The sequence below is a fragment of the Dipodomys spectabilis genome, unplaced genomic scaffold (assembly GCF_019054845.1).
Source record: "Dipodomys spectabilis isolate Male_0828 unplaced genomic scaffold, ASM1905484v1 ptg000063l, whole genome shotgun sequence".
Classification (NCBI taxonomy): Eukaryota; Metazoa; Chordata; class Mammalia; order Rodentia; family Heteromyidae; genus Dipodomys; species Dipodomys spectabilis.
In genome coordinates, this window is record NW_024870740.1 from 927,897 (window position 1) to 941,589 (window position 13,693).

At 34.6% G+C, this 13,693-nt stretch overlaps 1 protein-coding gene across 2 annotated transcripts in view; it reads left to right on the forward strand.

Annotated features, from left to right (window-relative positions):
* Crispld1 (cysteine rich secretory protein LCCL domain containing 1) overlaps window positions 1-13,693 on the forward strand; it is a 41,900-nt gene that overhangs the window by 15,510 nt on the left and 12,697 nt on the right. Inside the window, exons 3-12 of one of the 2 annotated variants that reach the window (XM_042680685.1) lie at window positions 5,451-5,569; window positions 5,890-6,022; window positions 7,277-7,392; window positions 8,432-8,532; window positions 10,215-10,355; window positions 10,527-10,587; window positions 10,693-10,759; window positions 10,962-11,092; window positions 13,442-13,485; window positions 13,568-13,640. In XM_042680685.1, the coding sequence (XP_042536619.1) occupies window positions 5,451-5,569; window positions 5,890-6,022; window positions 7,277-7,392; window positions 8,432-8,532; window positions 10,215-10,355; window positions 10,527-10,587; window positions 10,693-10,759; window positions 10,962-11,092; window positions 13,442-13,485; window positions 13,568-13,640 (986 nt within the window). Of the gene's footprint in view, window positions 1-5,450; window positions 5,570-5,889; window positions 6,023-7,276; window positions 7,393-8,431; window positions 8,533-10,214; window positions 10,356-10,526; window positions 10,588-10,692; window positions 10,760-10,961; window positions 11,093-13,441; window positions 13,486-13,567; window positions 13,641-13,693 lie in introns of those variants that run through there. The other variant, XM_042680686.1, reaches the window with a different exon arrangement.

Consider the following 13,693-nt stretch of genomic DNA (forward strand, 5'->3'; position numbering starts at 1 on the left):
CTTAGGAAATGCTTATTTCCATATTCTTTGTGACTAACACTGGACTTTTATTCTTGTTTAATATATTATAGTAATGATCTTGAATTCATAAAGAGTAACAATATGAATTTGGGAATCATGAAAAATATAGAAAGGGTATAAATTTAGTAAAGTGAAAAAGACAGGCCTGAAAATATTTAATCCTCTTTAAGATACAAAATGATTTTTAGCATCCAAATATAGACAAAATGATATTACTAAAAAATACTCCTTTTCGTGACAAATAGAAGTTGCTGATAGAAGTTACTGATGATCTAGCATTATTAACTCTCCTAAAAACTACATTTTTGGAATGACTTCCAATTGTTTATTTTACTTAACTAGGACAACAGTTATTCTGATAGGATAGAAATTATATATTAATGCATTCACATTTCACAGCCAGTTACATTTTCATGGATGTTTTGAACTCTAGAAATACAGTGTTTTAGTACTGGAAAACTCATGGCTTTCAAGCCTATTTTTGCCCTTTGTCAACATTTAAATACATACATGCATACACCCACATACAGGAAATGAGAAAGGCTTTATGTTGGATGGCTTAAGATAAGATAATCTTTGGAAACAAAGATTGTTGATAGTTTTTCCAGCGTTTGTTTCAGTCATCTAACTTTGCTGAGGACAGTATTGTGCTCTAAGGAAAACCAACTTACAGATGTAGTTGAAAGTAGAGATGCTTTCATTTCTGTGTACTCCAACTATTCATTTTTATGAAGAAATGGTAATTTTACTGTAGGTTGTCTTTAAATTAGCTCTGGCTGAATAGTTCAGAGTGGAGGAGGAAAGCCTCTAAGACCATCTTGATTTAATTTACAAACCTGAATTTAAGAAGAAATGTATAGAAACCAACCAGCATTTAAATAGGTAGTGCTTGAATTCTTGATGGTCCTGAAATATCATGGTTTAGAATAAAAATATACCCAGGCTATGCTGTTTTCAGATTTTAATATTTCTTACAGGACAGTTATACTTTCAGTACTTTTTATTTTATTGTGTATGTGATGTGTATGTGTGTGTGTGTGTGTGTGTGTGTGTGTGTGAGAGAGAGAGAGACACACACACACACACACACACACACAGAGTGAGTGTGAGTTGGAACCATAATTTGAATGTAAGCCCTTTAATTCTTGGCTTGCTTTCTTCCTCACTTTTTGAGTCATGCCTCTGACCCTGCTTTCTTTTTATTATTTGGTGATTGCATAAGAGCTTGAATTCAGGGTCTGGGTGCTGTTTCTAAGCTTTCTTGCTCAAGGCTGGCATTCTACCACTTGAGCCACACTTCTACTTGTGGTGTTTTGCTGATTAATTAGAGATGAGAGACTCATGGACTTTCTTGCCTGTGCTGACTTTGAACTGAGATCTTCAGATTTAGCCTCTTAAGTTACTAGGAGTACACGCATGAACCACCGGTGCTCTGCTTTCCAGCATGCTTTTTACTGATTAATTGGAGATGCAGTCTCACTGACTTCTCTGCCCTGACTGGTTTTTAACCATGATCATCCACGTCTTAGCCTCCTGAGAAGCTAGGATTCTAAGTTATTATACCACTGCCTGGCTGTATGTTTTAAACAATCTTTTTAATCTATGTTATTGATCAACTTAAACACTGATGCTTGATTGGATTCCTTAATTATTTTAAATTGTCACAGATTAATATTAGATATTGATAGAGATTTGGATTTAATTTCATAATACTCCATTACTTCAGTTCTTATATTAAAATAATATATGCTCTTAGACTATCATTTTTATAGTTTAACCATGCTTTCTTTTCTGTTTAAAATAGCGTACACAAAAATATTTGTCATATCTTAAGAGCAGTTTACCTATAGTATGTACTAAATAAATTCTAGTTCTCAAAGTGATCTTTCTGAGTTACCTTGTATCCAACTCACAAATGCCAAGGCATTTGAATATATTTTATGTTTTATTTCAATTTCTGTATGGCAGAAACATGCATATTTGTGAGTTTGGAGCTAGTTACATATCCTCTTTTTTAAAAAGGCCCAGCTTCAATTTGTATGGAAAACTGACATCTAAAATTAAAGACTCATATGAAAACAAGAATGAGTTGACCTTCAGCAGGGTCTTCAGGACTTCTCTCTGGGTTCCTCTGGGTGGTCTTAACTCAAGATCCCTTACATGTTTTGGGACCTGAACTGTGGCCACTTGGGGGTTTATCCATAAACAGGTCTTCTTGACTTGGAGATTCTCACACATCTGGAGCAGTTCCTGATCATCTGTGTGGTCTCTCTGCGTAGTCTGTCCCTCCATCTCTGTGATTGGACAGTTGGTTCAGGTTAGTCAAGATCTGTCTTTAGGAGAATCAAAGAGCCTAACCTAGCCTGAGGAGTCTGCCTCCTGTTTATTAGAGCTGAGAAGCTATCACTTCAGAGTGAAAGGCAAATTCACCTACCCCTTGTGTAGGAAACCTATTTGAAAGCAAATATAATGTTTTCAAGCCATTCTTTTTTCAGCCATCTAGGATCAGTATGTAATTTTCCTCCGTTTTGAGGCTTCCTTTTGAACCTGAGCTTATAGATTGGAAGCCTGTGGATAAGGATAGTTTTGATGTATGACTTAAAACGCCACACACACACACACACACAGACACACACACACACACACACACACACACACACACACACACACACAAAACCTAACTTCCAGGAATGAAGACAGAATTTTGTTTGTCTCTTAAGAACACCTACTTTCCAGGCAATCTGCCTGAAAACTTGTTTACTTTGGAGGAATGATTATTTCTTTTGCTTCCTGGAAACAAAAGAAAAATCAGCCCCTTGCCTATTTTCTGGGACAAGAGCCAACTCATTATTACCTAACTAAATTTGTTGGAAAAATGACAACAACTTAAAGTATATATCTGTATAATAAGTATATATCTGTATAATAAGTAAAAGGCATAATTATAAAATAACATAAAAACAGTAAAATTAATTAATGGAAGGCTCATGTTGATGAATAGAGTGCTTGCCTGGTGATTATTTGTTTATGTTAACGGTATGCGTGTCATGAAAAAACTGGTCTGAATACTGGACATGACTGCAAAATAAAAATAAAAGATGAGTTTTTGCTAGATAATAGATCCATTATCCTAAGAGTATGCTTTACATTTTTGCATAAATTTTACTCTGTAACTTTGAAAATCTTTTGTACCCTGCAAGGGAAAGAAGTGTTCATTTATGAATAATTGTGTAGGTAAAGAAACTTCTTCACCCATGTTCATGTAGATGCATGCATGATTCTCTATTCATTTCTTCCTGGTATTTTTCCTTCCAGTCTATGATCATGATTAAGTTCTTCTAAAATTTAAAATCAAAACAAGCAAACAAGTTTTCTATAAACTCTGACTCAACCTTTCTTAACTTCTGTCCCATCTCTTTTCTCCAAAACTATTAAAAAGTGGCCCATACTGTGTTCTCTGCTTTTCTAGCTCTGTGTTCAGATTTGCCTCTCTATTGTTGATCTGAATTTACATGTAATAATAAATCATTACTTAACAAGTCTATATTTTGACTGCTCAGCTGCAAAATTTGACCTTATTGCCTATTTCTATTCCTGAATCTCTAGTCTCATCATTTCTATATAATTAAATATCTTTTCTTTAAAATTTTTATCTTTCTGCTCTCATTCTTTGGTCATTTTTCATTTTTTCCCATTCACAGTTGGTAATTTTAGAACTCCTTCCCCCATTACTCTTCTTATTCTCTATTACTTTCTGTAACAATTAATCTCGGGGCAAATAATTGTAGAATTAACAATTTCAGAGTACATATTTTTTTCTTCTAAATTATATATTCTCACTCATTTGCATGTCTATCAGTTATATACCTCCCTGAAATTCTGCCAGAGAAACACACAGATACACTTCCATTATAAGTCTCTTCCCTATGTTCTTTGACTCCATTTGATCAACAAAGCAGTCTTCACCTTTCTTTTCCCCTCATCATTTGCCTTCAGTCATTCATCAACCTAGAGGAAGTGTATAAATATCATTTATCTTCTGTCTCATAACTTTATTTGCTAACTCTTGTCTTCAAACTGTTTCTTATTGTCTTAACATGCCCAGAGTTCTGTAACAGATGTGCCAAGACTGAGCCTAGTTCTACCTGAATCTGTGATTTCATTACCACACTTAGTATACTGCCTATTGTTTCAAATTAATAAGAACTACTAGACACAGGACTTATGAGTAACTGTTAACTATTTTGTATATTTTTTCCTTTAAACCCCTGCTTTCATTGTATTTGATGTTGGTATAATTTTTGTAGGGGAAGGGCAAAAACAAACTGTTAAAATTGGGATACAGGTGGACCTGTATCCACCTGTACAAGTTGTTATGTCAAAATACGAACTTTACAACTTTGGCGGGGGTGGGGGTGTGGGAGGGGTGGGGAGGGGAAAAGATGGGAAAGGATGGGAAGGGAAAACAAAGAGGAGGCAATGCTTGATAAGAAATGTACTCATTACTTTGCCCATGTAATTGTAACCCCTCTGTACGGTATTTTCATTAATCTCCTTATTTATATGATGAACACAGAACATTAGTCAAAGATACTAGCATGAGTTACATGACTACCACAGTCTAGTCAAAGTAGACATGCAAATAAATCTTGACCCATCTGTGAGACTGGCGGGTGTTAAGAGTACAACAAACTTTTGAGAGGATGTAAAGAGACTGGACTATGTAAAAGTGGATTTTGAAGAAAGAGTTCGAGTCTGCATGATAATTAGCTGGACAGGGATGTTCATGCAAAGGAAATAATCTCAGCAAGGAATAGCATGTTTAATAATAAGCAACAAACACTTTGTGTATAGGGATTTACTGGATTCCTTAGAGGAACAACAAAAATATATTAGTGATAATTTTGGTAATTTTTTTGTTTGTTTTTACTTCTTTCTTTCTTTTCTTTTTTCTTCTTCTTTTTTCTTCGTGCTGGTCCTGGGGCTTGAACTCAGGGTTTGGGTTCTGTCCTTGAGCTTTTTTTGCTCAGGGCTTGTGTTTTATCACTTCAGCCATAACTCTACTTCCAGTTCTTTTGGTGATTTATTGCAGACAAGTGTCTCAAGTCTTTTTTGCCCTGGCTAGTTTCAAACCATGATCCTCAGATCTCAACCTCCTGAGTAGCTAGGATAATAGGCATGAGCAACCAGCTCCCAGATCACTTTGGTACTTCTAAACACCTGTACGCATACAGTTGGGAAAAAGATGTGAAGGAGATAAATCAGGAGGATTAAAATTTAAAAGTTGAGATAATAGTTAATAAGAACCCAGATCATCTTGTTGACTATGCAAAGAAGAGAGAAACTCCAGTAAATCATATTCTGAAGACATGTCCAGATTCTTCATTTGCACATAAAATGTTTATACTTTGCTTCGTTTTGCCCTGTAGACATGGGATGTAGAGCTGGAAAGATCTGCAGAATCCTGGGCAGAGACTTGTTTGTGGGAACATGGACCCTCAAGCCTGCTGCCATCCATTGGACAGAATTTAGGAGCACACTGGGGAAGGTAGCTAAAAATATATCTTTTTCTTCCTGCTGAAAATAAAGTTTGCAACTAAGTGCTTATCAGTTCATTATTGCAAGTATTTGATGACTTGGTTTATATATGAAAAACAACTAATCACAAAACAACGCAATCTCAAATATTGTATAGAATAATCACTTATTTGACTTATTTTTAAGTCAGTGATATATTAACAATAGTAATATAGTGCACCTAGATATTCAAAATTTGTCAATATGTTTCTCTCAAATTTCTTCATTTTTGGGGGGGTTTGGTTTTAGATTTTTCTCCAAATTGTTTCTGTGTTTATCTTCCTCTTATAGATATAGGCCCCCAACATTTCATGTGCAAGCATGGTATGATGAAGTGAGAGACTTTAGCTACCCTTATGAACATGAATGCAACCCATACTGTCCATTCAGATGCTCTGGTCCTGTATGTACTCACTATACACAGGTATGTGTTGTGCAGATTTCATTTCATTTCTTTGTCCTGTGTTAGTGTAACTACAGAACAATGTAGTTCCTGAATGTAGGTCATTCTTATGTGTTAAGTGTAACTACAGAACAATGTAGTTCCTGAATGTAGGCTTTTTTTATGTGTTATTTAATATGCTTATTAGAAGAAACTGTAAAAGTATTGATCACTTGCAATAGGTTTGTCCATTTTTATAAATAACGTAAGCAGTTAACACAAACATACGTGAAAAGATAATATTGGAATAATTTCATGAAATATGTTTTAATATGACCCCTGTACATGTATTTGAAAGAGTTCATCTTCAAAATTTCATTTTAATATTATAAATATATCCTGATTTTCCAATTACTCAATATTTACATGTTTTTATGTTTAGTATTCACATTTGTATGCATTAGATATGTTCTGAATTTCCAAGCAAACAATGGAAGGAGGATTTAATTTAATTTAAGCTCATCAATGATGAGTTTTTGGAGCTTCTATGGCTTTTATTAGTGAGTTTGTGGAAGATGATGGTTCTGTACTCCTTTACCTGTGACAAGATTAAAGTTAGCTTCAAATGACAATGTGAAAAAAATTCACAAACTTAAAAAATTGTTCCAGTGTCTTCTTTTAAGATGCAAAATTATCTTTGTTAATTTATTCTTCATAGATATAAGACATAGAACTTTTGAATTTTTGTAGTAAGTTTGTAATTTGAAATTTTCAATTGTGTGTGTGTGTGTGTGTGTGTGTGTGTGTGTGTGTGTGCGTGCGCGTGATGGTCCTGAGGCTTGAACTTGGGGCCTGTTCACTGTCCTTGACTTTTTTGCTCAAGCCTAGTTCTTAGCTACTTGAGCTACAGCTCCACTTCCAGCTTTTTGGTGGTCTATTAGGGATAGGAGTCTCAAGGACTTTCCTGCTTCGGCTGGCTTTGAAATATGATCCTCAGATCTCAACCTTCTGAGTAGTTAGGATTACACGTGTGAGCCACTCGCACCCAGCTGAAAATGTTGATATTTTTATTTCAGATTAAGCTATTTGCCTGCAGATTTTTTAGAAAAAAATTGAATTAAGTACAATTCAAAAATCTCAGAAAAAAGTGCCCCCTTTAAATATTGCCTTTTTTCATTTTGAATGGTAAGTATTGGTCTCTCAGTTTTGGTATTTTATTCATTTTCTTCCCAGATATGTTGTTCTCTTATTTCAACTCAGCCTGTTTTCTCTGATTCTTTCTTTTCTGTAATGTAGGTGGTATGGGCAACAAGTAGCAGAATAGGATGTGCCATTAATTTGTGCCACAACATGAATATCTGGGGACAGATATGGCCCAAAGCTGTCTACCTGGTGTGCAATTATTCCCCAAAGTGAGTAGACCATGAGATGTAAATTTACCCTCACAACATGTACTTACATCATTTTCAGTGTATGTTGAATAATACTTTTACTTAATGTATCTAATATAGCAGTGCCTAATTGCCTAGTGCATAAAATCAGTGAGTACTTAGAAGAAATATAAAAACTGGCACAATCTTTGTGAAGAATCTGTTTTCAGTTTAACTCATTGAGATATTCTATCCTATAAATAGTAATTTTGATGAGAGATGGCCCAGTATAAATTAATTGAGAACTTTACTTTCATCTGTGCAAAGCCCATTAGAGTAAAATATTCTATATTCATCTGGGTTTTAGTGGCTCATACTTTCAATCCTTGCTGCTCAGGAGAATGAGATCTGGAGGATCCCAGTTCAAAGCCAGCCTGAGCAGGAAAGTACACCAAAATAACTATCAAAAAGCAGGGCTGGGAAGGTGGCTCAGTGGTAGAGTACTTGCTTTGCATGCCTGAGGCCCTGGGTTCGATTCCTCAGCACCACATAAGCAAAAAGAAAAAAGCCGGAAGTGGCACTGTGGCTCAAGTGATAGAGCCCTAGCTTTGAGCTGAAGAGCTGAGGGACAGTGCCCACGCCCAGAGTTCAGGCCCCATGACCGGACCCAAAAAAAAAGCAGGGCTGGAGGTATGGTTCATATAGTAGAGCTCCAGCTGAGTAAGCAAGCTGAGGAAACAGTAGGCCCTGAGTTCAAACACTGATACATCTAAAAGTTTTTAGGTTCAAATTTAAATTTATGGTCTATTTTTAATAAATTATGGAATATAGGTGAATATCCCATTATTGAATTTAGTTTTCTAGGAAAGTTTGATTTAAAAATTTTCAGCTGTATATATAGCAAATTTTTGGAATATTTTCAAAAGCATAACAATCTGTTTCTGAATGTAATAGTGCAAAATTCTCTGTATTACCCGACATAGTAATACACAAAGAGCTGATTGAGAAAAATCTCATATGGTGATGCTTTTTAACATCTGATAATTAGTGCACTTTATAATAGAGCATACCATCTTTTTAGGGGAAACTGGTGGGGTCATGCCCCTTATAAACATGGAAGACCCTGTTCTGCTTGTCCACCTAGTTTTGGAGGAGGCTGTAGAGAAAACCTGTGCTACAAAGGTGAGTATTGTTCTGTTAGAATATTCACTTTGTTCTGTGTTTTTAATGTAGTTGTGTGCTAATTTTTCTTGGAAAAAAAAAGTAAAAGCAGGCTTCGGGGATACAGCTCAGATATAGATTGCTAATCCTGCTTGAAGCCCTCATTCTATCCACTTGGCACTACAAAAGAGATGAACAGGTGAAAAACCAAAGCATATTTGATTATTGAATGGTTCCTCAAGCTGTATTTCACATATTTTGAAGCTGTCACATGAAAATATATATTATTTTAAAGTTTAAATGATATTGAGTATACTAGCATTTATTATACTAACGTATAAGAAGGAATGTTTCATGATTATTTCAGATAACCATTTTTATCCATTTTCTTCTTTCAATTTCCTCCAAAATGACAACATATTGTCTAAATAACCCTTTTGATATATTGTTGAGTAGTTAGTCCCATAACTTGTTAGTGGCAAATTAGCACAAATCATTTTAAAAGTTAAAAAAAACTTTTCATGTGTCTTTCTGTCCTAGGTGTATTGAATTATGTGTTGAGTCTTAGTTTCTCTCTGCAAACTATATAATTTTTCATGCTATCATGTAACAAAAATATATAATGGTATCATTAAGTCATTGAAATTAGTGCTCTCAACTGCTTTACATTTGCAAAAAGCATATAAGAATATCATTTCCCATTATAGTGAATAAAGATAAAATACAAATGACACAGCTTTGGGAGAAGTCACATGTGGTTGTTCAAGTGAGTCCTCTGTTGCTTTGTACTTTCTGCTTAATGATGACTAAATGAGGATTCATGTGGATCATGCTACCAAGTGTTTGAATCTATGGCAGCCTTTTTGCAGTGCTTGTGAAGAGATATTCATTATCTATAAAGAGCAGGCAAGAAGCACTCATTTATGTCAGCCTGGGCTGTATGTCATTTTTCAACTTTTGCAAGTATTTGTTACATCTTTTCAGTGATAGTGCTTTTCTCTCTATGCCTGAACCAGCCACTTTCCAGCCCTTCATCAGTGATCACTATGTCTTACATTAAGCAGACTTTTCTCTGAATTCACACTTCCTTTTTTTCTCTAGGTTTTGAGTTCTTAGACATGAAAATACACCCTCTTGAAGATGTGCCACTGACAAGCCCTTGATATGGGCCAGTCTGGAAAAAACAAATCTCAAGCTTGAAATTATTCTGTATTTCATATTGTACAGAATTGAGAGAGAGACAGAGAGAGAGGTAGAGAGAGACACAGAGAGATACACAGAGAAAGAGAAAGTGACAGAGAGACAGAGAGACAGAGAGAAGAACTTTTTCATGGAAATAGATATGAATATCCAGAGTAGGGCATGTCAATCCTTCTTTAAACTACATTTCCATTATGCAGAGTTCTAAATATGATTTTTTTCCTGAAGATGCTAGAAATAGAATTCCATTGGAGAAATCAAATTCAAATTTCCTAGGCTCTGACTTTATTAGATCACAGTGTCAATTTCAGTTGAATATCAGCCAGATATATTTCATTTACCTTAGTGCAGTGCAGATAGATCAGCCAGCACCTTGGCTCTCACTCACCCCCAAAAGTACTGGTTTTCTTGTTTTAAATATTAAACAGATAAAGAAAAATCAATCCACTTTTTAATGCTCAGATAAAATGAAATTTGTGTCTTAAATCCTTTCTCTCTAACAGAAGGATCAGATGGGTATTATCCAGCCAGAGAAGAGGAAACAAATGAAATTGAACGGCAGCAGGCACAAGTGCATGACTCCCACGTCCGGACAAGATCAGATGATAGTAACAGGAATGAAGTCATAAGCACCCAGCAAATGTGTAAGACCCCTGCACATTTATATAGAGGGCAAATCCACCTATATTGTTATTGCATGTTTTTAGAATGGAAAGAAGTATGCCAATATAATGTACATAATAAATCATAGGTGAATTTATGGGAGGTAAGAAGAATTTTACCTTATCAAAATTGTTTTTGTTTTTTCCTGTTAGCCCAAATCGTTTCTTGTGAAGTAAGGCTACGAGACCAGTGCAAAGGGACCACCTGCAACAGGTAATAGCTACTATGATTACTATGGTCAGCTGGTGAAATAGAAGACACATTTGAATTAAATCCTAATAGTGGAGCTAAATTTTGTTCTCAATTATTTTCACTTAGATATGAATGCCCTGCTGGCTGTTTGGACAGCAAAGCCAAAGTAATTGGCAGTGTACATTATGAAATGGTAAGCAATACAAGTGTAATTATTTGGGAACAGTAACCCCAGATTTTTATTGTGTATTATTCAACTTATGCCAAATGCATATGTGTATATACACATTATTTTTCTCAGAAATATTTATTTAAGTTAAAAGTTATTTAAATAGTTGTTATCTTTTGTAGAACTTTAATATTCTATTATCTTTGTATCTCTTTCCTTTTTTCAGCAATCCAGCATCTGCAGAGCTGCAATTCACTATGGTATAATAGATAATGAAGGTGGCTGGGTAGATATCACTAGACAAGGAAGGAAACATTATTTCATCAAATCCAATAGAAATGGTGTTCAAACAATTGGGTAAGTGTTAGAATGATCATTTGGGTCAGATGATTTTTAAATGGTAAAACCTAGCTAACTTAATTTTAGAACAAAGTCTAGAATAATTTATATATGAAGAACAGAAGTAACTTCATTTTAGCCACATATTTTCTATGGATAAAAAGAAGAGAAAGGATCTAAATTTAAAATCAAATCCCTTTGCTTATAAAATGCATGGCAAAACTTTGAGTTTTCAAATGTGATAAAGTATCTATGAATTTATAGCTAACTCAATGTAAAACAACACATTTTTCAAATATGTTAGAAGATACCCCAGAAAAGATAATTTGCATATTCTCTACCCTGGTTAGGAAAAATGCTTACTTCATGTCACAGCAATTTTGTTAACAGGATAAATTGTGTAAAAGATCATTTTTTGAAACAGTCTCTAATCTATAGTATTATATGTATGTAGTTTAACATAACATAAAAAAGCATTTACTAATTTTAAAAAATCTTCTCATACAAAGTATATTTTAATTCTAAAACCCCGTGGATTTTTCCTTTTAAAAAGCAGAATAATATAGGCTTTTGTAATATCTTTGTTTATTGTATTTTTTCTCAAAGTTAGGAATTAAACATATTGAACCTCAATACTCCACAATAGGATTAAGTTGGAATTCACAATTAAAAACAAATAATTTTTTAAAGAAATGTACTTATGGGGCTGGGAAGGTGGCTCAGTGGTAGAGCTCTTCCCTTGCATGCCTGAGTCCCTGGGTTTGATTCCTCAGTACCACATAAGCAGAAAGAAAAAAGCCGGAAAGGGTACTGTGGCTCAAGTGGTAGAGCGCTAGCCTTGAGCTGAAGAGCTGAGGGACAGCCCCCAGGCCCAGAGTTCAGGCTCCATGACTGGACCTCCTCCCCCCCAAAAAAAGAAATGTACTTACTTTACTGACTTTACTTTACTTTGACTGTAACTCTGTACACCACCTGTACAACAAAATAAAATATAAAAATTTATTAAAAACCTCAAATTTTGGAATGACCTTTTATTTTATTTTTTAAATTTAATTTTATTATCAAGGTGATATACAGAGAGGTTACAGTTACATGACCTTTTATATATACAATTTTGGTGAAAAGCTTGATGTGTAATTCTACCTGTTAGTAATAATTCTCTTTAATAAAATGTTCATTAGTTTATCCACTCAGAAATTTTTTTTTTCTTTTTTTTTTTTTGTCGGTTGTGGGGCTTGAACTCTGGGCCTGGGCGCTGTCCCTCAGCTCTTCAGCTCAAGGCGAGCGCTCTACCACTTGAGCTACTGCGCCACTTTGTGGTTTTCTAGTGGTTTATTGGAGATAGGAGTCTCACGGTCTTTCCTGCCCGGGCTGGCTTAGAACTGCGATCCTCAGATCTCAGCCTCCTGAGTAGCTAGGATTACAGGCGTGAGCCACAGGCGCCCGGCCCACTCAGAAAATTTTTTATTGCCACTAAGGAATAATAATTATTGGCTCTAGACAACTGAACATTGAGTGCTGTATTAAAATTTTCTTTATTATTTACTATTTTCTCCTCTTAAACTTAATTTTGGATTGTCTCTTGTAAAAATGCTAATGACATGTGGCATGCATTATGTTTAATAAGTCATATATTTTGCACTTCAGATTATTATTTGGAGGGGCCATATTACAGATAATAAATAGTAAATGAATTTGAAGATGCTATAAATAAAAGATTGTTGAGGTTGTAGACTTTGAATCCTATGCAAATGTATTCAGTGAGCATACCATGTTAAGTAACATTCCTTTTCCACCTTACTAACTCTGCCATATGTGTTTTTCTTAAAATTTGGGTGTAAATAAGCCAGTTATAATTTTGATATATGATAATGTACCTAATTTTGCATTCTTGTTTTTTTAATAATGCATGTATTTAGAAGTTCTTTCATTTGCAATAGACCTGTGACAGATAATAGAGTGAGCAAAAAGTATTCCCAAGATGCTTTTGTTTTGTAGTCTTTTAATAATATGACTTCATATTTGCTGTACTAAAGGATTAACTAGCTTGGTTCTATGGAGACAGTTTTAATTTTGGTATAACACAAATATGTACTTATTATGTGCCTTGTTTTATGCTATTGGTCAATAAATTTTTGAGATTGTAGTGAAAATAAACCACTCTTCAATGTGAATAATGATATTGATCTGATGAGAGGAATATGAATTTAGGATGAAATAGATATATTCTTGTATCACTACCTATGTAACTATTTAAATATAAATGAGTAATAGCCAAAGTATACATAGACATGGAAGTTCCAAAAATGGTCCTGATGATGATACTTGTAAGCAAGTGATTGACATTTCTATTTTTTTTATCCTCAGCAAATATCAGTCTGCTAATTCCTTCACAGTCTCTAAAGTAACAGGTTAGCATTTTTCATCATTTTCTAATTGCTATATAATATATTTTTGATTATTCACTTACTGTTCTGTGTTTTAATTCTTTAGTTCAGGCTATAACTTGTGAAACTACTGTGGAACAGCTCTGCCCATTTCATAAGCCTACTTCACACTGCCCAAGGTAGGTATGAATGCATGTGTGTGTGTGCGTGCGTGCATGTGTGCATGCATGCG